The 23827-nt window shown below is 47.3% G+C and overlaps 1 protein-coding gene and 1 non-coding gene across 3 annotated transcripts in view; both read left to right on the top strand.

Moving 5' to 3' along the window:
- Positions 1–17422, top strand: part of Dpysl5 (dihydropyrimidinase like 5) — a 102329-nt gene extending 84907 nt beyond the window's left edge. For both annotated transcript variants that reach the window (XM_004627426.2, XM_023711030.1), the window contains exons 8-13: positions 191–347; positions 4852–4993; positions 7331–7473; positions 7897–8104; positions 12438–12606; positions 14309–17422. In XM_004627426.2, coding sequence (XP_004627483.1) covers positions 191–347; positions 4852–4993; positions 7331–7473; positions 7897–8104; positions 12438–12606; positions 14309–14394 — 905 coding nt within the window. In that variant the 3' untranslated portion in view covers positions 14395–17422. The remainder of the gene's footprint in view (positions 1–190; positions 348–4851; positions 4994–7330; positions 7474–7896; positions 8105–12437; positions 12607–14308) is intronic.
- Positions 5243–5340, top strand: LOC111815692. The gene has a single exon (XR_002820346.1). It is a non-coding gene; the product is annotated as a small nucleolar RNA U13 (small nucleolar RNA).
- Positions 17423–23827: the final 6405 nt, after the last annotated feature.

Here is a 23827-nt window from a genome sequence, read left to right as displayed (position 1 = left end):
CAGGCTTCTGATCCCCTTGCTCAAAGTGAGCAGGAAAATAGGAAGGTCCCTGGGCTTGAACCCAGCCCTGCACTACATGCCGAAGCCGGCTTCCAAGCAAGCCTTGGAGGTCCCTCTTGTCCTTCACTCCTACCCCTATCTCTTCAGTCAAGTGGCTTCCTCATTATGGTTTTGATCTTTCTTCCTCCAGGGAAGGTGGTATTGGCTGAGACCACCACTGCACATGCCACACTGACAGGCTTGCACTACTACCACCAGGACTGGTCCCACGCAGCTGCCTATGTCACAGTGCCTCCTTTGAGACTGGACACCAATACCTCCACCTACCTCATGAGCCTGCTGGCCAAGTAAGGCACTTCAGCGGGGCAGGGCAGCCGCTCATGCCCAGGGCATACCTCTTGGGGTGGCACATCCTTACGAAGATGTCCTAGAGCCCAGGAAACAAAGCCAGCTCAGTTGCATTGTGCTCAGAGGATAATTTTGCTTGTATTACCTTCTCAGCGTCCATTAGATAATTGCTAGCCCAGAGCACTTCTGTGGCCACCGATGAGGGGGAACTTCTGCGGCATGAAGGGAAAGGGTAATGCTAAAGCTGTGATCAGTGGTTAGTGAGCATCTCGTGGGACACGGACACGTCCCTCTCGAGCCGTCAGGGAGCTGTGGGGTATGGCCTGGCCACTGCCGATGCCTGTGCTCCTAGCTCTTCACCTTGCCCTCTTCTCATTGCCTCTCACCTCTCTGCTTGTATCTTTCTCATTCTGTGTGCTCCTCCCTTCCTTCCCTTTTCTTTTCCCTCTTTTCTCCACACCGTCCCTGCAGATACCTTTTCTCAGCTCCTCTTTAGCACTGCTTTTCCCCATTGACCCCAACCTGAAGCAAGCATATGTCTGGGTGAACAATCCATGTTCTATGGAATCCATCATGGAAAGGTGTCTTGTCCCAGTAATTTCCCAGATTTTTTCTCATGCCTTGTGATATTTGGGGAAGGGGCCCTTGCTCTCTCAGCACTATTGTTTTTAAATCCTGTAGCTTAAAGGCCAGACTACTCCCCACCACTGCCCAGCTCTGCTTAGGCTGGGAGGAAGACACAGCCTTTACACCTCCTTCCTGTAACTAGCAGCTCACCACCCTGAACTTGGTGGGGCCATCGGTGCCCCAGCAGGTACACACCACCTGTCCTCTGTTCTGAAATGCCCTCCTGACTTCAGGGCAGAGGAGAGAGCAGGGGACGTGGAGGCACAGAGACGCCAGGACTCTCCATCCTGCTGGCACTCAGCTCCTACTTGTCCTCTGTGTTCATAGATCTGGGGTAAGAGACAGAGACATCTGTTCTAAGCTAATGTGGTGTGAGTTGAAAGAAGTGACCATCCCCTCTAGAAAATTGGGTGCTTACTTCATCCTTGACCTTGGTTTTAATCCTGGTTTCCAATAACCAGAATGTTTCCTCTCAATATCCTATGTGGTAATGCCCTAAGGAGAAGTGTGGGGAGGGGCCTTTTCCATGGATGGAGGTCAGTGTACACCCTGGTGCAGTGGCAGACTTACATAGGGGGTGATCAAAATGTGCAGTATGTGTTTAAAGTTTAAAATTGTATTACAGTAAAAGATATATAGCCAATCAATCCCCCTTCAAACAAATGTATCCCATCATCCTTGCCATTTTCTGAAACCATTCTGGTAGTCCTCTTTCATGTTTTTATGAGTTGTGATAAAAAATACAGTACATTACAGTATTGTTACATCTGCCTTATTCCCTGGATCTGGCATCATGGGACTTCTGAAGGCAGAAGCCAAAATGACTATGGAAGGTGAACATTTTGAATCAGTTCAGAAATCAAAGCAGCTCCAAAAAGACAACTAAAGACATTCGTGAAGGACTTCCAGGGCTGGGAGGATAGCTCATTGGTCTAAGCACATGCCTGGCAAATGCGAGGACCTGGGCTCAATCCTCAGTACTACATGCCATGCCACCCTGTAACCCTGGGCATGTTATGCTGACCACTGAAACCAGGTGTGGTGACTCGCGCCTGTAATCCCAGTGCTGGGGAGGCTGAGAGAGGAGGGTCACTACATGTCCGAGCTGCATAGTGAGACCTTGTACTAAGGAAGGAAGGAAGAAGGACTTCCAAAACTGCTTCAAGAATCAGCAAGAATAATGGGATGTTTAAATTCATCATATGTGGGGCTGGTGAGATGGCTCAGTGGTCTAAAGCACCTCCTTAGAACAAGGTTAGCAAAGCACAAGGACCGCGGTTCAATCCCCCAGCACTACATGCCAGCCAGCCCCGCCCCCTGGTGGGCTGAGCTGGCCACACACACACACACACACACACACACACAAATAAATAATTAAATTCATCATATGTGTCAGTCACCTCTGCTCTTCTGTCCCACCGTCTGTGGGCAATACTGAGCAACTATTCTAGGTTGAGATACACTCAGGTCAAGATACAGGAGAGCAATAGAGCTTCTCTTCCTTGTTGAGATGCTTTTCCTTGAGAAAACACAACCTACTTTTCATCATTATCAATGCAGAAAAGCAAACAATTACCAACGCTCTGTTATGGCAGCTTGGGCTCAGTTCCAAGGTCAGAGCATCTTTTGAAACACATCCTTTTTTCTACAAGCAGATTCACTGGAAAAAAAACAAAAAAGATAATGCCCCAACTCACCCAAATTATAGGGCCTTAACTCATGCAAATTGAAATATTGAAAAAAAAATGAATTTAATAACTTAACTTTTATATCTAGCTTACTTTATCCTCCTTACTTTAATGACTTAAATAAATTCTGTTCATTTAAATAGATTGTGATTTCATGTGTTAAAAGAATAGGGTGAATTTTCTTTTTTAATTAGTGTATATTGAAATATGTCCTGTTTTATGAGTTAGAGTATAATTTTAACATTTTAATTATTTATGATTACTGTAACTTCGTTTTTACAAAATATTTTAGTATATTTATATGATGCAAAATACTTGATAGAACACCCAGATACTAATGGTCATTCCCGTAAAAGAATATGAAAAAGGGCCGGGGAGATGGCTCAGTAGGATAAGCGCTTGACTGGCAAACTCAAGGATCTGAGTTCAATCCTTGGTTCTGCAAAAAAAAAAAAAGACAGAAAAAGAGAATATGAAAAAGAGAGAATACGATCTGCACCATCATTTTCTACTTTAGGATGTGAGTTTTTTGGCTAAATAAGAACTTTTCAAAATATAGCTTGTACTCTGGTTTCTCATCAGAGAGTATAAATCTTTCACCTTTTTTAAAATAACGCAAGCTGCACAAATATTTTTTTAAGCTGCACAAATAAAAGCTTGCCATTTATTTAAAAATCTGACTTCTTAAAGGAACAAGAAATTTTTTCATGTGAACATGTAAGTACTATTCTAAAGTACATACTTGACAAAGACAGTTATGTTTTAACTTTAAAGAGTATAGAAGGATCTTTTCTGTCTCAAATCTGGAGCCACACTGGGAGACATCAGAAGCCCTCTGGAGAAGAATCATGTTTATTTGTATCTGCTTGGTGGCACTTACTTATATGGACGGCTTTTGAGAAAGTTGGGTGCTCAGTAGGGCTTGTTGGTTAAAGAATAGGAGCTGAGCCTTGCCTCGGGGTCCCAACCTGTGGCCCATGACCCTATGACTAGGACCTCCTGATCCAGGCCTTGCTAGGTGTCTAGAGGTCCCTGAAGAGATAGGGAACCGTAGAGATGCCATTGGCTGGGTGGAGGAGGGCAGTTCACAGGTGCAGGAGACAGGGAGCCACAAGAGCTCCAGAATACCCTCTGCTCGGGGGAGAGGCCTGTCGCTGTCGTTCCGGCCCAGGGGGAGGTCAGCCCATGGCACAGCAAGAGCTGTCATCATACTGCGGATTTGGCTGAGCACATTAGCCATTTGATGAGAGCTGTATGTAATTGGTGAGCTTTGCAGGTCCAGAGGAGGCTGCCCTATGCCTGTGGTCTGACTGGGAACCATCAGAGCAATGAGACTCCTATAGCTGACCTCTGGGGACCCCACTCTGTGGCCCCAGAAGTTGGCACTGGATTTCTCTGATCCTGCTCCAGCCAGGGTCCTCCTTCCTCAAGTTGCACTCATCTGGGGCATGGAATTCACTGTCCTCTGTCCCTCCTGGTCTCTGGGGCCACGGCAACAAATATCTCTGAATTGAACCTGCTGCCTGCTCCTTCTGTTGGCAGAGGGTCTGCCTCCACATGCCTGAGCACTCTGCTGCCATTCTGCTGAGTCCTAGGCAGCCCGGCAGCCCTCAAGAGCTGTGACTTAGCACCTAACCACCTGAGACTATGGTCATGGATGGCACTGGTGATGCATGGTCCACCCACAGACGTGTTAGTTCATTAAGTCAAACTGCTCTTCGGTCTGGTGCTTCCTTCTGTTCTAGGCCACTAGCGGCCCCACATTGAAAAAGACTACAACTCCAAGTTACTTAGCCAAGCTTAACACTGAAGTCTACCAAGCACCTGCTTGTCACAGCAGGGACTGCTGGGGGTCAGAGGAGTTGGCATGTGATTGCATGACAGAAAAACCACCTCCACCATCTTATTTTAGCTAAACCTGAAGTTCAATTGCTCTCTACCCAGTATCTCAAAAATCACCAAATCTCCCATGGCACACTCTGCCCACATTCCCATTATACAGGTGAGTAAATTGAGGTTCACTTAGATGCAGTAACTCAATAGAAGTCACACAGCTACTAAGTAGCAGAAGCAAGATTGAAATCAACTTTGCCTGGCTCCCAAGCCCAGCCTTTCTTCTGTATCTGTCCCTACCTTCTGGGGCTCTGGCCTTGCTCTGCTGACCAGTCACTTCCTTCTCTCTTCCCAGTGACACTCTGAACATTGTGGCGTCAGATCATCGGCCATTCACCACAAAGCAGAAAGCGATGGGGAAAGAGGATTTCACTAAAATCCCACACGGAGTGAGTGGTGTACAGGACCGCATGAGTGTCATCTGGGAGCGTGGAGTGGTAGGTGTCGGCCCAGCACCCTTGGGAAGAATGGTTCAATCACGGCTCCCTGTTTCACTCAAAAAAAGAGTGACGACAAGAGGCTGAGTTTGTGGTTCAGTGGCGGAGCATGTGCTTACCATGCACAAAGCCCTACGTTCCATCCGCAGCAACCCCCAAAAAACAGGACAATGAAGTTGTGTTCTCCCTGAGGTTATAAAAGTAAAAAAAAAAAATTACAAATTTATACTGTAGAAATTTGGAAAATAGATCCTTTGGTTCATAAGTGTGGTGACTGGGTATTCATGTCATATGCATGAGATGTGCCTCCCTCACACCTTGTTACAATGTGGGCATGTTATCAGAAGTAAAAAATTAAAATTAAAAAATAAAAAAGAAATGTAAAAACATTTGGAAAATACCAAAACATAAGAAAAAAAATAAATTCAGGTAATTCCATGCCTGAAAATTAAACTATTAACATTTTGGTATAGGCAAGGGAGATAGCTCAGCGGTCTAAGCACCTGCCTGGCAAGTGCAAGGACCTGGGTTCATTCCCCAATACCATATGCTGTGCCACCATGCCAGCCACCGAAACTGGGCATAGTGGTGCACACCTGTAATCCCAGCACTGGGAGGGCTGAGACAGGAGCTGAGCTACATAGTGAAACCCTGGACCAAATAAATGAATAAGAGATTAAAAAAAAAATTTAAAAAACATTTTGATATATTTTTTTCTAGTTCAATGTATGTATCATTTTAATAATTGGATTCATGTTTGTCTAAAGTATAATAGTATATCAGGAGTGTCTTCTTGTTTCAGTAAAAAGTCTTTAAAACATCTTGAGCTGGGGCTGGTGAGATGGCTCAGTGGTCTAAAGCACCTACTTAGAACAAGCTAAGTGAAAGCACAGGGACCGCGGTTCAATCCCCAGCCCCACATGCCAGCCAGCCCCGCCCCCCTGGTGGGCTGAGCTGGCCACACACTAAAAATCTTGAGCTGATAGAATAAGGCCATAAAACCTCAAGTTCAAGCCCAGCCTAGAGAATTTAGCAACTTAGTAAGATCCTGTCTCACTAAAATAAAACAAGGGCTGGAGTCATGGCTCAAAGTGAAGCTCTGACTTCAGTAATAATTACCATATAAGAAGGAGGGAAGGAAGGAAGGAAAGAAGGAGGGCAGGGAGGGGAGGAAAGAAAGGGAGGGAGGTGGAGGGAGAAGGTGGGGGAGAGAGGAAGAGAGAGAGAAAGCTCTGCGAGGGCTGAATCATATTCCCCCTAGTGGATGTAGCATACATAATCGTGTCATTCTTCACTGTTTTCCAAATTTTTGTCTGCTTCAAACTATTACATTAATAATGCCGTGGAGAACATCTTTGTTCAGGCATATATGTTAGCATTTCTAATTAATTCTTTAGGACAGATTCTTAGAAGGGGATTCTGGGCCAAAAAATATGAGCATTTTTAAGGCTCTTGGCATATTTTGTCTAATTATATTTCAAAAAAGATAAGGACTGGAACTTCATTTGAATACCACCTGTTCCACCCATGAAGAATAAGTATTTTTGGTCTTGAACTATCACGGTTTAGACTCAACAAAGATTATGAGCTACAAAGAGGTTTGAAGTCCTTAACACTAGGCCACCTGCTCAGGGAAGGGCCACACACGGGCTCAGGAAATGTCATGTGAAGATAATCCACACAGTTCTTGGGATGGGGCAGAAAAATGCTTTCCCCAAACACAGTCCGCAGTCTGTGTTTGCAGTCATCCTCCCTTAGGCAGGTTTGCTTTCTGTGGTTCCATTATCTGTGGTCAACTTGGCCTAAAAATATTAAACAGAAAATTCCAGGAAAGCATAGTTCATAAATTTGAGATAACTTTTACTCTGTTTAATTATTAATTGTTGTTGTTAATCTCTGCCAGTTCCTAATTTGTAAACTTTTTCATAGGAATGTATGCATAGGGAAACAGTCTATCTAGTGCTCAGTACTGTTTGCAGTTTCAGGCCTCCACTGCAGGCCTTGGGACACACCTAGCACAGATGAGGGGTACTCCTGTGAGCCCCTGTGCAGATGAAGGGAGGCCCCAACCCACACCTCGTGGGTACGTGCGTAGAGCTGGTTATGTATAAGAGGTCACGTGTGTGCGCATCTTCTGGCAGCAGAGCCCCCTCGCCATTGCTGTGGGTGGAGAACAGAGGAACCAGGTCCACATGGAACAAGCCCACGGGCTGACCCATCTCAGATTGTGCTTGGACAGCTCTGTACTCTTCAGACAAGTGAGAGTCCAAGGGGACCAGGGTGAGTGAAAGGACACATTCAGAGCCTGCTTGACCTGGCACTTTTGCAATATTTCAGGTGGGAGGAAAGATGGATGAGAACCGTTTTGTCGCTGTCACCAGTTCCAATGCAGCAAAGATCCTCAACCTGTATCCCCGCAAGGGCCGCATCATCCCTGGCGCTGACGCAGATGTGGTGGTGTGGGATCCAGAAGCCACAAAGTAAGTTTGCCGCTGGTCTCCAGGACTAGAGGGACTTGGGGGCCCCAGAGTTGTATAATCTTTGCACCACTCCTAGCCCTGAGAAATATGACCCCACTTGCTGACTGCTTTCTCCTACTGTCCTCACAGTCTTTCCTGTCTACACCCATGCAACTCGTGTCACCTTCTCCTCTTCCTACCAGTCAGTTGGGATTAGGGCCACCCCTAGGACCTCACCAGACTTTAACAGACCCTTTTTCCAAATATGGTTCTATTCCAAGGTCTAGGGTTAGGACATCAACAGGAATTTTGAGGGGTCATAATGCAGCCTATAACAACCAGCCTTTATGTCCACCCCTTCCCAATGAACACTGTCCCTTTCCATGGAGCTGGGATGTCCTCCCCTCTCTTCAACTTTTTCGCCCACCCTTGTCTCCCCACCAGGACCATCTCTGCCAGCACCCAAGTGCAGGGGGGAGACTTCAACCTGTACGAGAGCATGCGCTGCCACGGCGTGCCACTGGTCACCATCAGCCGGGGGCGTGTGGTCTACGAGAACGGCGTTTTCATGTGTGCAGAGGGCACCGGCAAGTTCTGCCCATTGCGGTCCTTCCCTGACACTGTCTACAAGAAGCTGGTCCAGCGAGAGAAGGTACCATGCTAAGGGGAGGCGGGCTGTGGGAAGAGTGGGAGACAGCCTGTGAAATCTCAAAGATGTTTTCTCTGTCTTGCACCCAATCCTATTACCACATATGCAGTGTTGAGAGTGCAGTGCAGGGCCAGTGTCCATTCCCCAGCTTTGATTATTGATTGAATTTAAAGGAGCAGACAGACCAGGGATGTAACTCAGCGGCACAATGCCTGTGTGGCAAGTGTGAGGTCGTGAGTTCGATTCCCAGTACAAAAAAAAAAAAAAAAGGAGTAGGCAAATGGAGAGTCCGGAGTTCCCTGGGACTCTGGCTGTTGAATGCCTCTTGATAGGCAGGCCTGCCAGCTCTCCACCCTCCAGGGCCTTGAGTTGTCAAGAGTCCCTGAGCTCTTCTTTTCAAGAAACCCAAAGCCAGGCCTGCTGTAGGGCAATAGGCCTAGGTGCCAGGAAAAGGTTTAACTATAGTTATTGCAGCATTGAATCAAAATGCAGACTCAGGGTCTCTCACTCAGGTAGGCAAATGGTCCCTTCCTCTTCCACAGTGCTTCCCAGATGTGGATGGTGGACAGGAGGCTTGCTGGAAGAAGCCAGCTGTGGTGTCATATGCCTGTAATCCCGGCACTGTTGGAAGCCGAGACAGGACCATCATAAATTCAAGCCCAACCTGGGCAAGTTAGTGACTTAGTGAGACTCTGTCTCAAAATTAAAAAGGGATGGGGATGTAGCTCAGTGTGAGGCCCCAGGTTCAATCTGGAGAAGGTATATAGGATAATCTTTGAGCCACTTCTAGCCCTGAGAAATGTGACCCAGCTTGCTGACTGCTTTCTCCTGCTGTCCTCACATGGTCATTCCTGTCTGCACCCACACAACTGGGGTCACCTTCTCTTTTTCTCACCAGTCAATTTGAAAAGTCAAAATGGAAACAACCCAAATGTATTGACTATGGATAAGTTAATTGTGGTATAGTCATTCAGTGGAATAGTATTCAGCCACAAAAAGGAATAAAATACCAATAGATCCTGCATACAAGAATGAATCTTGAAACCAAATTCTAAGTTTAAAAACAAAGACAGAAAAGGTAATATGTTGTATGTTTTCCCTTATATGAAATGTCTAGAAGAACAAATCCACAGAAAGTAGATTCGGAGTTGTTTATAGGGTAGGGCAAGGAGAGGCTGCTAATGGATGTAAGGTTTCTTTTGTAGAAAATGCATGTGTTTTGGAATTAGACAGTGCAATAGTGACACATCCTTTTGCCACTAAAATCTACTGCAGTATATATAGACTTTAAAATCGAATTTCATGATGTGCTGGTTCTATCTCAATTTGAAAGAAAAAAAGTATCTGCAACAGTTTATGGCAATCTCTAAAAATATATGTCAGAAAATAAGGTGGAAAGGGGTTAGAATAAGTGTCTCAAGCTTCTTAAAACCCTGCCTCACAAGTGGTGAGGTGGATACCAGATCCCAAGCACCCACTGCTGGGCCAGCGCCTGAGGTGCAGTGGCGCTAGGCCACAGGAGGAAGCAGCCCCAGAGCTCTTGTTCAGAAAGCTAACAGCTGCCACAAGGGGTGACCTGGGGACAAGCAAAGCACCTCATTCCCAGGGGCGGAACCCACCTACCACGGAGGGCACCTGCTTCCTTTGTTCCCAGAAACACTGCAAAAGGGAATCCAGAGCTCTTTCGGACATCCCTGCAGACGCATAAATGCAGCGCTGGAGCTGAGTGCTGGGAGCTCAGAGTGAGTGCCTGTGTGAAGCCCCGCCTAGGCCACCCCAGCCCGTACAGTCTGTGAAAAGAACATGAGCTTCCACCAGGGGCAGGGGCCTGCCCACTAACTTACCTGCTCTGGGGAAGACCACATGCCCACCTTTGAGCGATGCCTTCTTTCCCCTACTTTGACCTTGAGGCTGTCATGAAGCTTCCAGTTTCTAGTCTCCCAGTGGCTGGCTATGGGGAAGACATGGCCCTGGCCCAGGCTAGCACTCCGCACTCCCAAAGGGACTTGCTAGCAGAAAGCCCAGAGGCTGGGACAAGCCCCTTTCCCTCCCAGAGAACCACGATGACACGGTCCACTGCACTCTTGTTTCTGTACTTACAACTTCCAGGCAGACAGAAGATCTTTGAACCAGATGGAGTTTCTGTTGCAAAACCCAATACAGAAAGTTGGGTGACGTCAAAAGAACCTAGACAGATGGGAAAATTATTTTATTAGGAAAAGAAACAGTTTTTTGGGGGAAGGCTGGAAATTGATAAGCAGAACATCACTCTGCTTCCCTGACACTAGAGACCACAAGCAGCGTTACAGTGTTGGCCAGCAAGCCCCACAGTTAGGCTTGCAATATCGCCAGATGTTTCCCATCTGTGTGACTACAGGCAAATTGCTTAACACATCTGGGCCTTGGCTGCCCCTTAGGGTAGCACTAGTGCTTCCTTAGGAAGCTTTGTGAGAATAGCACCTAAGTACCTAAAATGTTAACCTTTGTTCCTCTTTCCCATCTTAAAAATTGGGGGCCTGCCTCTTAGCTCAGTTCTTTAAGTGGCTGCTTCAACAAAGCAGTCAGGCTCAGGTTGTTATGGTTCAGTCCCCAGAACTCAAGCCAGCCAAACCTGCCCTGAAGGCATTCAGAGCAAAAAAAAAAAAAAAAAAAAAAAAACCTTCTGCCATCTTAAAATCTACAAGGACGCAGTGTAGTGGGGAAAAATTCAACAAGGACATTCCAGTGAGCATGCAGGGGTTGATATAAATTCAATCCAGAGGTCCTTTATCTAAAGCACTTATTCTAAAGACAATTTAAAATCTTCAGGAAGAAACCAATTATAGACTCTGTTCTCGGCCACAGCCCTTTGGTAATAGAGTTCAGGGGTACAGAAAAAGACAATGAGAGGGAGACATCTCAGGGGCCGGGGAGATGGCTCAGTGGAATAAGTGCTTGCCTGGCAAGCACAAGGGCCTGAGTTCAATCCCCGGTCCCATCCAAAAAAAAAAAAAAAAAATAGATACATAAGGGCCAGCCAGATAGCAGCTTAGGCAGAGCACAGCGGCCAGGGTTTGATCCCTGGCATGGCTGCTGGCCCCACCCCAGGGGCACACTGAGATGGTGATTGAGACTGAGTGTGGTGGCGCACACCTGTTGGGGGACTGAAAACAGGGGGATCACTATGAGTCTGATCTGTGTAGTGAGACCCTGTACTAAAAATATAATAAATACATACATACATACAACTCAACTTTCCAAACACTGCAAGTGAGCAACCATAGAAGCCTTCAGGGAAAAGAGCAGCCTGGTGCCCTGTGCTCAGGGGCCCCAAATGCAGCCTAGAAAGGCCTGAGCCCTGGGGAGTGAACTCAGGATCTTGCACATGCCAGGTAAGCACTGACGCCTCTGAGCCATCTCCCCAGCCCGAGGCCTGCCCCTTTCCGCGCCGGCTCTGAAGATGGGGAGCAGAGCTACAGACCTGGTGTCATAGATGAGGAGGGCCCTTGGAGAAACTGGCCCCGCATGTGTTGCTCTCAGAGAGATGTCTGTCATGGTTGGGGTCATGTCCCTAAGGAGAGCGGGGTGCAGACCAGTTCTGCTGCCCCTTCAGACCTGTGCACATACTTCAATACCCTTCTTCTTCCTCATGGGAGCATTTTTCAATATGGCAAAGCCCATGAATGAGCTGGACCAGAGCAGTTCTAAGGGCTTTACACATTTCAAGTCTTTAGATTTCGCAACAACAGATTTCATAAGAAAACAACAGATGAAGTAACTCTCCCCAGGCCACATGGCTCCCAAGTGCTAGAATTGGGAGAGAACCCAGGCAGCCCTTAACACTGCTGCCTTTGTGAGGACAGAACTAACTAATACCGCTATTCCCTCTATTCCCCAAACAGTTGCCAGGCAGCATTAGAGGGAAGCTGGCATTGGGATAACACTGATGGAATGGGAGGGGGCCCCCTAAGGGCACGCCTCTCTGCGCATGTGCCTACACTGCTAACCACAGGCACCCATGCGCATGCGCTGTTTAGGGGCCTCTAGTCTGAATAGAAAGAAAAAAGTGGAAACAAATCTTTTGTAAATAAGAAGGGAAAAAGGGAGGGAAGGGGAGGGAAATGGGAAAAAGAAGCAAGATATATCGTGTACGGGTACAAATTCCGTATCAATGATGAATGTTATTGTATGTGTATCTAAAAAGTACCAATAAAAAATTTTTAAAGAATTCTCTACTCCCTAGGCTCAAAGGCACAAAACGCCATGTCCTCTGCATGACGTGGGTCCTGAGCAGAGTGGCAGCGTTTGACATCCCATCAGCCATCAAGGAGGCTGCTAATGCTGCTGTCTTTTCCAGACCTCAAAGGTGAGGGGCGTGGACCGCACACCCTACCTGGGAGACGTTGCAGTTGTTGTGCATCCTGGGAAGAAAGAGATGGGCACGCCGCTGGCAGACACCCCTACACGGCCGGTCACCCGACATGGGGGCATGCGGGACCTGCATGAGTCCAGCTTCAGCCTCTCTGGTAAGGCTGAGGGCGTGGTGGGGCCCCCTCCTGGCCCTGTGTCCTACAATGGGTCTGCCATCAGACACAGAAACTGTGAGGCCTGATATATTGTGGGTTCTAAGGATATTTTTATCCCTGAAACGTCTTGAACGCCTTGCACACAACGGTACCCAAGATGTGACCTGGGCTCAGAAAGATCGGTTCGCAGAACTGCACCACTTTGTCCCTTCTCCCCCTGGCCTCTGGGAAGGGTTTGTTACTTGCTATTCCTATTAGTCTCTAGCTTCCTCAGACCTTGCCACCCCACCTTGCTTTTGTCCTTTCATTTTTTTTCTAACAAAGAATTATTATGTGTACAGTATACTGCATTAACTTTTAAGATCTTTTACTCTTAACTCTGACTTCCTGTTTCTTTCCTTGGACCATGTCCTGGGTCTGTCCACCTGCTGAATTTCTGACCTCCATGAACATGTCCTGTCCCCTTTTTTAATACTAGCCTCTCTCACTGACAACCTGGCTCCCCTAGGCTGTGGCGCTCTGTGCCCTAGGGACCTTACTGTTGTTAACAACACAAATCCCATGTGCCCCACAGTACTTGGGAGAGCTCCTCTCCTTATAAATGGTAACCCCTATGGAAACCTAGCACAGGCTGAGAGATGCACTGGTCCTCCAAGCAGCTTTGGTTGGAACTGCCATCCTCCACCTGAAGTGGGCAGGGAGCCCAGAGAGGATCTGCTTGGCAAGGGCCATAGTGGAATGGGGATGTCAGGAGGACAAGACCTGGGTCATGCCTGCCACATGAAATCCACCTGGGAAAGGAGGCCAAATACCACCGCAATATGAGAGACAGTGGCCAAGCTAGAGTGCTGGGGGAGGAACCTGCCTGCTGAGGTTCCTCTGTGCCCAACCTCAAGGTGAAAGCAGCCTGTGGTGGCACATATCAAATGGTGGCCCTTGGGGCAGGATCTTGGCCACTCACACATCCTGAGGGCCACTGCCACTTCCATTAGTGATGGAATGTGAAAGCCAGAGGTCAGGAAGCTCTGTCGGGAGTGTTGTTTGACGTACTTGGGCCTCGCCATCCCAGCAGGTGAGGATTCCTAGGGCTGTGGGGCCTCCCCTGGTCGATGACTCTTTCTGCCCCTGTCCCACAGCTACGACCCTGCAGAGCTCTGCTCAGACCACTGGCTGCCTGTCACCTACCTTCCATCCCAAATCTTGCCTGTTCCAGGTGGAACAAGTTGAAGAATGCCCCACTCTGTTTTCTAGGGCTCCCTTTCTAGCTAAGTCTTGGGATTTTAAGATGCCTTGTGGTAAGATTCTTTCCCTCTCCAAAATAGTAGGGCACGCTCCCTGTCCCCTGCCTGGCCTCCTCACTGTGGCACCAGGTGATCTGCATGCACCAAGAGAGCATGCTCCCCAGCATGGGGGCAGTGAGGTGGCATAGTGAGTGGACAGTCAAAAGGACTGTGACCCTGGAAGTCAAATCCAGGCTCTGTCTGCCCCTTACACACTGCAATGTGGGCAAGTTACTTAACATTCCTAGGCCTCCGTTTCCTCCTGGGTAAAACTGGAATGGCGGTGAGCACTCAGTGAGATCACACTCATACGGGTTTAACACAGGCCCAGCTTGTAGTAAGCCTCTCAGCCAGGTGCTTGTGGCCTGTTAGGCAGGAGGAGCAGCCTGCTTCACACACCCTCTGTGCTTCCCCACCCACAGGTTCTCAGATCGACGACCACGTCCCAAAGCGAGCCTCCGCCCGGATTCTCGCGCCCCCTGGAGGCAGGTCAAGCGGCATTTGGTAAAGGCACCGAGCGACCACGCCCCTGCAAGGGAGGATACGCTGCTGCCACCTGCACCCGCAGCTGCAAGGGGCGGGAGAGGCTGGGCTGGGCAGAGCACCGCCTACAGGAGCCCAGGACCCGGGGAGCCCCCTCGCCAGAACGTGATTCACTGGGCTTCAAGCCAACCATAACAGGCACTTTGAGCTGTCCTCCTGCTGTGCTCCTCTCCTGCCTTGGCCTGGGTGGGCTTCTCTGGGCCCTGGGAACCCACACTATGCACAGAGCCCAATGCATAGCACCTGCCCAGCCCCTCCTGTCACCACTGCCTCTTGTGCTGGCTCTAGGAAGGTCCAGACTTTAGTGCCCTGGCCCTAGCCACCCAGCCTGGTGTCCAGAGCACTTTAGCAGATGCATTTTATAAGACCTCCCTCTCCTACCCCCCTATTAGGCCCTGCACTGACATTTCCCAAGTCAGACAGGTGTCCGCTCCCCAGCCATGCCCAGGACATCCTGGGTGTGGGTGTGGTTGGGACGCCCTGTGCCCTTTGCCAGCTTCTTTGTGCTCCACACCCACACCCACTGGGAGGCCCAAGCCCAGCAGGGTAGCTGGGCACGAGTCCAAGGCTGGTGCCAGGCGCGTGTAAATGGTTTTGTTTTGCACGTTTGGTTTGCGCAGTGGTTTGGTTTGACTTGTTTATGCATCCTGTGGAAAATAACGGTGCTTCGTGTCACTAGCATAGCATAGAAACAGGAGTAGATGTGGTCGTAGGAGATGCTGCACTCACCACCAACCAGAGAGCACAGGGCGGGGCGCGAGGGCCTGCAGCCCCTCTCCCCCTGCCCGGGCTTCTCCAGCTGCTACAGGCCCTGGGCCAGGCCCTTCTCCTCCCCTCCCCTCATGGTCAGGTTTCCTTCATTTGGAGAGGAGGCCTTGATGCTAGCCCTGGAGACTTGCATGCAGCAGGGTGATCCTTCTCATCGTTGCCCCTGGTCACTCCCAGCACTAACACACACACACACACACACACACACACACACACACACCTTCCTGTACCTTTCTCCTGCTAGACAGAGGCCTGGCTACTCCTCCTCTGGGATTGGCCAGAGGTCTTATGCCTGCTGAGAGTGGAGAGTGGAGAGTGGTTGGTCCAAGGGACCAAGGAGGGAGGCTTCAGCCCACGGGCTGTAGAACCCACATCTCCGGAACAGGTGCTGTGGTGTCCTGTGGTCAGTACCATCTCCTCACTGGAAGTGGCTTCATCGCCCTGCATGTCCAGTCCTCTTCCTCAGAAGCTCCTCAGAGGCTCCCCCAACAGGAACCCTGGGGCTGGAGGGATCATCCACCCAAGCAATCTGGGAACTAGCCCCGCCCCCTGCCCTTGATACACCTTGTTTCCCCCTCAGGGAAGTGGCTTCATGTCATCCCTTTAGTTTGAGCCCCCCAAACTTGCAGGAGGCCCCTGGGCTCTTGACTAATAGTCATACCCTGAATATTACTGTAATGCTTTTCATGTATCAAAGTGCTTCCATATGCAAGCTCTCACTTGTTCTTCATGACAATGGGACATACGCAGTGGCACCTTGGTTCACAAGTACGTTGTTGCAAACAACTTGATTTGCAAGCAGATGCATTAGGCAAAAATTTAGTTTTGTTTGCAAACTCTGCATTGGGTGACAAATAGGACCGAAGCCATCTTCCTCACACAAACACAAACATGACCATATTTTCCAAAATGATAAAACAAAATTAAATTCATGAACCAAGTCAGCACTGTATTATTCTCCCTAATTTACATATGTGGGAACTGAGTCACAGAAGGTTTTGGCTATCTGGCCCCAGAAGTAGGCCATGACCACCTTTTGGCCTTGGCTGTCCAGCCTAGCTATTGTGGGAAGACGTAGGGTAATGGCTGTTGCTGCCCACCAAGAGTATAACCAGCTTGAAGACTTACTCCCCAGTAGGCATTCTGCTTTGTTTTGCACAAGTAGATAGATTTTTTTCTTCAACTTTGTTATAAACAAATTAATGTGTATTCTTGGTTTGAGCTGCATCCTCATCTTCCATTCACTCCCAGTGTCCTCACTTAGGGGCTGAGAGGACAGAGATAATAACCCAGGGATCAAAGGTAGCCATAACATAGAGGTAGGGACCTGGACTTGAGAAAGCCACCATAGATAAGGTAAACCATGACACTGACCCCTGGGACCATGCTTGTGATCTCATCCCTTTCAGCCCTTCCTGGGTCATGGCCTTGGGCAGATGCCAAAGAGCTACATGGTGGTGGGGCCGGCTGAGCAGAGCACCCTGCTTGGGCTCACAAAGCTTTACCTTCTCGGAGTGCCTCCCCCCAAGGATGCATGACTCGGGGCACTGAGAGACCACATCTTGGAGGAGTCCACATGGGCCTTCCATTTCACCCACCTCTACCCTTCCATAGACGCTATTCTTGCCCAGGAGCTTCTAGATGGAAATCAGAAGGAGGTTCAAGAAGCCAAATGAATAGTCACCCCCACAGCCATCCCCTGCCCCATGCAGAGATCCAGCCAGCTCCGTCACCAGCCCCGATGGCCCTTGGCTGGAACAAAAAGGGTCTCTGGTTGCACCGAATGCAGCTCTCAAACTGGTCTTGTACTTGCTGAATAAATACTGTTGTTCTTGCCTTAGCTGCTCTCTAGGTTTGTGTGGTTAAGTTACCAGGAAATTGTGCTACTCTGTGTGTGTGTGTGCGTGTGTGTGTGTAGTGCTAGGAGTCCACAGTAGGTCTCTGTCAAGCCAATGCCATGATGAGGGCTTTTCCCATACTGACCCAAAAAAGCCACAGAACCACGCGAAAACCCAAACCCTATTCCAGCTGCTGAGGCAGCAGGCACAGCCTGGGGTCAGGATGGAGCCTCCAGCACCCAAGTGACTTCCTCACTCCTCTGTAAATGTCATGGTGCTAAGATTGTGTCAACCCCAAGATGACACACAGTCCTGTGCTTTGGCCACCGTTCGAGGCAAAAACAAAACAGCCCAACACATTGTGTTCTGGTGCAGGTTTGTATTAAACTGTAGCTACTTCTCGCATGGTCTCTGTTGTGTTTATTCAAAGACAGGAAGTTTGGCAGGGGTCAAGCTTCAGTGGCTGAGAAAACTCAGCTTTGATCCATCCCTCCTATCACATAGCAGCTCACTGAGAAGCTGAGGAGACTAGAGGTTTTTAAAAAAGTTGAGTGACCAGCCCTCTCCTGCATGCCCAGAATATCAGATGGGAGCAAAACCAATGATTTGGTGCCTCTTTGCCCAGGACGAGGTTGCTAAAACAGGAATAACGAGGGATGATCATTTGATGTCAAAGGGGAAGAACTAGACTCCTCGCCCCTGCCCCTTATCACTTGCTCTCTTCCTCCCCACCCATCACAACTGTGGCAGATGGAACCATGGCCTCGTAACATCAAACAACAAAGAGCTGTCCCAGGGCCAGTGTGCCTTCAAAAGAACTGCAGAACAACACCTCCAGATGCAAAGAGGCAGATATTATAGTCCATTTCCTTCTAGGACCCCACCTTTAGGGTTGACCCACTGTACCCTCAAACCTCTTCCACTGCATCAAGACTGTCACCATCTCATCCAGATGTTGGAGGAATTCCCTGATTAAATGCACACTAAAGAGTGTGTAAAATCATTGCCTCTTATACTTCAGGGTCATTTGTGCTTATTTCTCACCGACCCTCCCTAAAGACAAAACCCTAATGGGGGGATTTTAGGGAGTGGAGGAAAGCTGCACATCACATGTGGGAACATTATCAGAATTTGATTAACTGCCTAAAATGCACAGTAAGTGTCTGGGTTAAAAACTGCATGGCCACACATTTGACAGGCTGTGTGTATGGAGCTGGGAGGAAGACAGACACAAGAGAAGGACCTGCAAAGCAACACCTCAAGAAACATGGAGGACAGATACAGTCCTAATTAAAAGTCCTTTAACAGTGTTGCCAATAATGCGTTTTCTTTTTGAGTTTAACTCTGCTAAAAATCTGATTTTAGATCATCTCTTCTTTCTTTCATTCTTTTTTTTTGTAACAGGAATTAAATTTAGGACCTTGCTTTTGCCAGGCAAGGGCTTGTGCCACTGAGCTACATCTTCAGCCCTGTGTTTCATAGTATTTTGCTTTACATAAATACATTGATCCTGTGTGAAGGGGGCCAGATAGCTCAGTGGACTAAAAAGCCTGCTTAGGCAGAGCACGGTATCCAGGGTTCAATCCCCAGTGTGCCGAGCTGGCCCCGCCCCCGGGGCATGCTGAGACAGCCATTGAGAATGGGCTTGGTGTCATGCACCTGTAATCCCAGGGATTGGGAGGTTGAAAACAGGAGGATCGCTAAAAGTCCAATCTGTGTAGTGAGACCCTGTATTAAATACATTTTTAAAGACGTCAAGAACCTTTTTTTTTTTTTTTTTTTTTTGCGGAACCAGGGATTGAACTCAGACCCTTGTACTTGCCAGGGAAGCACTTATTCCACTGAGCCATCTCCCCAGCCCTGAGAAGATCCTTTTTGACTAGAATCAAATCATTGAATTTTTTTTTCTAAATGAAAATTATTCATTTTCTACTCTTAAAAGCAAGTTTCATTTGAGACTGAAATTTCCAAATGTCAGATTTTCACTAGGCAATCTAGCCATGTAATTATATGAATTGCAACCTACCAAACCCTTGTGCAGAGGTGTGCTCCTTCCCTGTAAATCCAAGATCACCTGGTGCTGAAAACGATGGCATAGTCACATATATTTCTTTCTTTTTCTTTTTTTTTTTTTTGTATTTTAGAGAAGCTTCTACAGGGTGTTCAGAGTCTCACTACTAGATTGGATTCATAGTGATCCACCTGTTTATAGCCTCCTAAGAGCTGGGATTTATGCCCAGTCTTAATCCTCATCTCCATGCCCCTCAGGGGCAGGGCCGGCACGGCAGGCCCAGGGATCGAACCCCCGGCTCCCCTGGCCCCTGCACCTGCTTGCAGGTGCTTTAATCCGCTGAGCTATTTGGCCAGCCCTTCAATTTCTTAATCTACTCAGAGCTTCTTGCTTTTTTAGAATTCTTAATTGTAAAGTTAATCCCAAAGGAAGTAACTCCCTCTGATTCCCCAGTTACATCAAGTTTTAAGGCAATAGAGAGGCTAAGTTCAGCAGTGGACTTCTCAGGGTTGTCTTTGGTCCCCTCATGCCTGAGGATACAGAAGCTCCTGGAAATGACCTCTTGGGACTGTCAGCATCTTGTGCACTACAGAGAGGAGACATCAGTGGCGGCAGTAGCTGGTGACCACTGTGGCCTGGTGGTTATCTGACAGAAGTCCTGGGGTTCAAAGAGAGGAGAACTGAAGGCTTCATCAAGGACACCTGAGATCAAGGGGTCTCATAAAGCTATGCCCAGGCCGTCAAGGGAGAACTGTCCTGGACATGGCCTGGTGGCTGTATCTTCAGAGTTGTGGAGAGTTGAGCTTCTGCCTCAAAAACACCATTCTAGTTCCTACTTGATGTCTGTTACAAGTTTCATAACTTCTTCTAGGTATCAGTATGGGAAGCAATGAAGAAATTTGGCCTTTTATAATTCTTCACAGCTACCACACTTTTGTCTGGCATTGAAGGCTTAAGAACTATCAAGATGAAGTAGTAGTTTTAAACCTCTCCACTACCCTAGTTTGCATTTTTGTTGTTGTTGTTGTTGTTGTTGTTATTGTTGTTTTGTTTTGATTTTGATTTTTGAAACAGGGTCCCACTTTGTAGTTCATGCTGGCCTTGCACTCACTATGTAGCGTACATAGGCTGACATCAAACTAACTCATCGGTGATCCTCCTGCTTCAGCCTCCCAAGTGCTGGGATTGTAATTGTGTGCCACCACACCCAGCCCAGTTCCATTCCTTAAACAAATCTAATACACTGGGGATCATAAAATTTAACATGATCAACACACAAATGGGGCTCTCTTCCAGATCCTTGAAGTAATTCATAAGCCAATCTTGCCAAGTGTTTCTCAAGCAGGGGCAATTTTGTCTTATAAGACTCTTGACAATGTTTGGCTACAGTTTTTGGTTGTCACAACTTACAAGGGGAAGGTTGCTGGCATCTACTGGGCAGAGCTCAAGGATGCTGCAAATCCTGCAATGCACAGGGCAGTCTCCTCAGTAAAGGACTGTCCAATCCAAAAGATCAATCATGCCAGGTTCGAGAAATCATGGTCTAGCTTAAGCATGAAATGGGACATTCAACTGCTTTAAGAAGTCATATAGGAAATAATGTGAGCACTGGAGAGAGGTAGCTCCACTTATGATGCTACTGTACAGCAAAATACTCTGAAGTAAAGCACCCCAAGGATGGAGCTGAACTGCAGCATCACAGGAAGCAGAGAGGAGCAGGAAAGCCCCTGGTGAAAAAGACTTCAAAGAGGGCCAGAGAGATGGCTCAGTGGAATAAGTGCTTTCCTGGCAAGCACAAGGGCCTGAGTTCAATCCCTGTGTTCCGGAAAAAAAAAAAGAAAGAAAGAAAAAGAAAAGACCAGCAATTCTCCACAGTGACTGTGTTGTACCTGATTGTGCCCGATCCTACCACAACCACATAACAAGGATCCTAAGACTCTCTCCAAAGGAAGGAATCAAGTACTCTACCACCTAGTGGTAGCTTGATGGCTGTCACATCTCAGCTCCCTAAGCAGTGAAAGTACAGGGGCTGGGGAGATAGCTCAGTAGAATAAGTGCTTGCCTGGCAACAAGCACAAGGTCCTTAGTTCAATCCCTGGTACCACCAAAAAAAAAAAAAAAATGTATAGACTTTTACACATAGGTGTAAGCTAGGAATTTCTCCAAGAACTGCCTTGTAGCCAGGAGAGGAGGGGACACTTCTGAAAACTCAAGAAGAGGATAGAAGATCTCCTGATGCTGCTGAGGAAGGGAGCTGAACATTATGTATGTAAGCAACATTAGAGGAGGTGACATACCGCACACCTAGAAAGGGTCGCAGCGCTTGCTGAAATATTAAGGATTTCATTTTTTAAAAAATTCATGTTTTAGAGGCCGGGGAGATGGCTCAGTGGAATAAGCGCTTCCCTGGCAAGCGCAAGGGCCCGAGTTCAGTCCCCGGTTCTGCCAAAACAACAACAACAACAAAAAAAATTCATGTTTTGCTCCAAGTATAACAGATAGACAGAAAAGTCCAAGGAATAAGAATACAGCTTGATAACTATATGAAGATGGAGATAGGACACTGAGAAGCCTGCTTTGTGATCCTTTAGTGTTATACCCCATAAGGATAACTGTCCTTCTAACTTTTAGTAGGATATGTTAGGATTGCCTGGTTCTGACCTCTGTGCGTCATGGAAGACACACTGTCCTGGTTTTCTGGTTCAGTTTAAACCTTAAATTAAATAAATAAATAAACCTGAAATTAAACTTTTTGTGTGTGTATGCTTTTTTTTTAAATTTTTTTCTTAATTTTTATTTATTTGTGTGTGTGTGTGTGTGTGTGTGTGTGGCCAGCTCAGCCCACCAGGGGGCGGGCTGGCTGGCATGTGGTGGCTGGGGGATTGAACCGTGGTCCCTGTGCTTTGCTAAGTTTGTTCTAAGTAGGTGCTTTAGACCACTGAGCCATCTCGTCAGCCCCGTGTGTGTGTATGCTTTTTGAGACAGGGTTTCACTACAGAGTTGAGGCAGGTCTTGAACTCACTTCACAGCCCAGGCTGACCTCAAACTCACAGTGATCCTCCTGCCTCAGCTCCCAGAGTATTGTGATTACAGGTGTGCGCCACCACACCTCCGCCCCCAGCCTTAAATTAAACTTTAAAGTAAAATTTAAATTGAAGTAAAGATTGAAAGTAAAACTAATTATGGTCAAATTATTTAAGTAAATAAATAACTGGAGAATCTCATCTTCTTGACTAATTCTCCTCTGTTTTAAGTGCAGGGGTGATGTTGCTGTCAAGGTGCATATACATGTAAATTTATATGTAAGGAAAAGGCATGCAGATATGGGAAGGCCAAAGGTACTCTTTCCACTGAAGTATAGTGAAACTTGTGCAACTCAATCGCTTTAACCATGATCTCTACAGAGAAGTAAGGTCTACCAGTCAAAGTTAGAATGGATGAAATTGGAAATCCTCCATGCCCCAACTCCAAACACAGAGCAAATAGACAGCACATTTGCAAAAATATTTAAAGCGCAAAATCCCCTGAAAATGCTAAGATCTATATAAACTCCAAACAGAATGAAATGTGCTGTCCCTGACAAGCATGGAGTCACGAGAGCCAGAGGTTTTCTGGTCCTTGAAGAAAAAGAAAGAGCTTGGGGAGAATGATTGTATTGTGGGCAGCAGGAATTGTGCATGGCAAGGACCAGAATGACACAAAGAACATGGCAATATTTGGGGTCCTCTACTCAGGGTGACAGCTAAATTGGACTGCTGCCTGAGTTGTGGCTCAGAGGGACTCAGAAAAATGAAAATGAATAGAGACAACTTGGACAATGGACCCTTCAGGGATAGGATTTGACCTGTGCTGAAGACTGAGCCATCAACATAAGAATTGGGTCTGAACTGAAGGTCTTTAGAGGGTGGATAGAGGAAACTGTAAGACTGGAGAGTAAAACACAAAATACAACAGAATGTGCTTCCCAACATATATTCATTATGTAAAATTTCAAAGCTGTTCAGAAAAACTAGCAATGGGAAAGATACCCAGGGAACTCAACAAACAGGAAAACCCATCCTTTTTTTTTTTTGCGGGGGGCTGGGGTATGGAGATCAAACTCAGGACCTCATACTTGACAGGCAGGTGCTTAAGTAGTGGAGCTATCTCCCCAGCAAAAAAATCCATTATTAAAGAAAAGGAAATAATAGTGATTAAGAAAAGGATTTTTAGGCTGGGGAGAGAGCTCAGAGATCTAAGTGCCTCCCTGGCAAGCTTCAAGACCCAGGTTTGTTCCCCAGTACAGCATGACACAGACCCCGGAACCCCAGGTACACCACGCTGGCCCTGGAACCGTGCATGGTGGCACATGCCAATAATCCCAGTGCTGGGGAGGCTGAGACAGGAAGATCACTACGAGTCCGAGCTACATAGTGAGACTGTGTAAAATAAAATAAATAGCTTTTTTCTAAAAAAAAGGATTTTTGAAATAAGTTCAGATTCTCAAAACTGTAAAATGCTATCTGTTTTTTAATGATAAAGGAGCTAGGTACTTAGGTCAGTGGCACAGTGCCTTCTGGTAAGCATGAGGTTCTGAGTTTGATCTCCAGTACCCCAAAATAAATAAATAAATGACTATAATCTTTCAAAAACTGATGGATATAAATATAAAAAATAAATGAATATGGAAAAGAACCAATTTGAAGGGCTGGTCAAATAGCTCAGTGGATTAAAGCATCTGCAAGCAGGTGCAGAGGCCAGGGGTTCAATCCCCAGACCTGCTGTGCCGGTCCCCCCCCCCA

The sequence above is a fragment of the Octodon degus genome, unplaced genomic scaffold (genome assembly GCF_000260255.1).
Source record: "Octodon degus isolate 3935 unplaced genomic scaffold, OctDeg1.0 scaffold00019, whole genome shotgun sequence".
In the NCBI taxonomy this organism is placed as follows: Eukaryota; Metazoa; Chordata; class Mammalia; order Rodentia; family Octodontidae; genus Octodon; species Octodon degus.
This window is presented reverse-complemented; position numbering and strand designations above follow the sequence as displayed.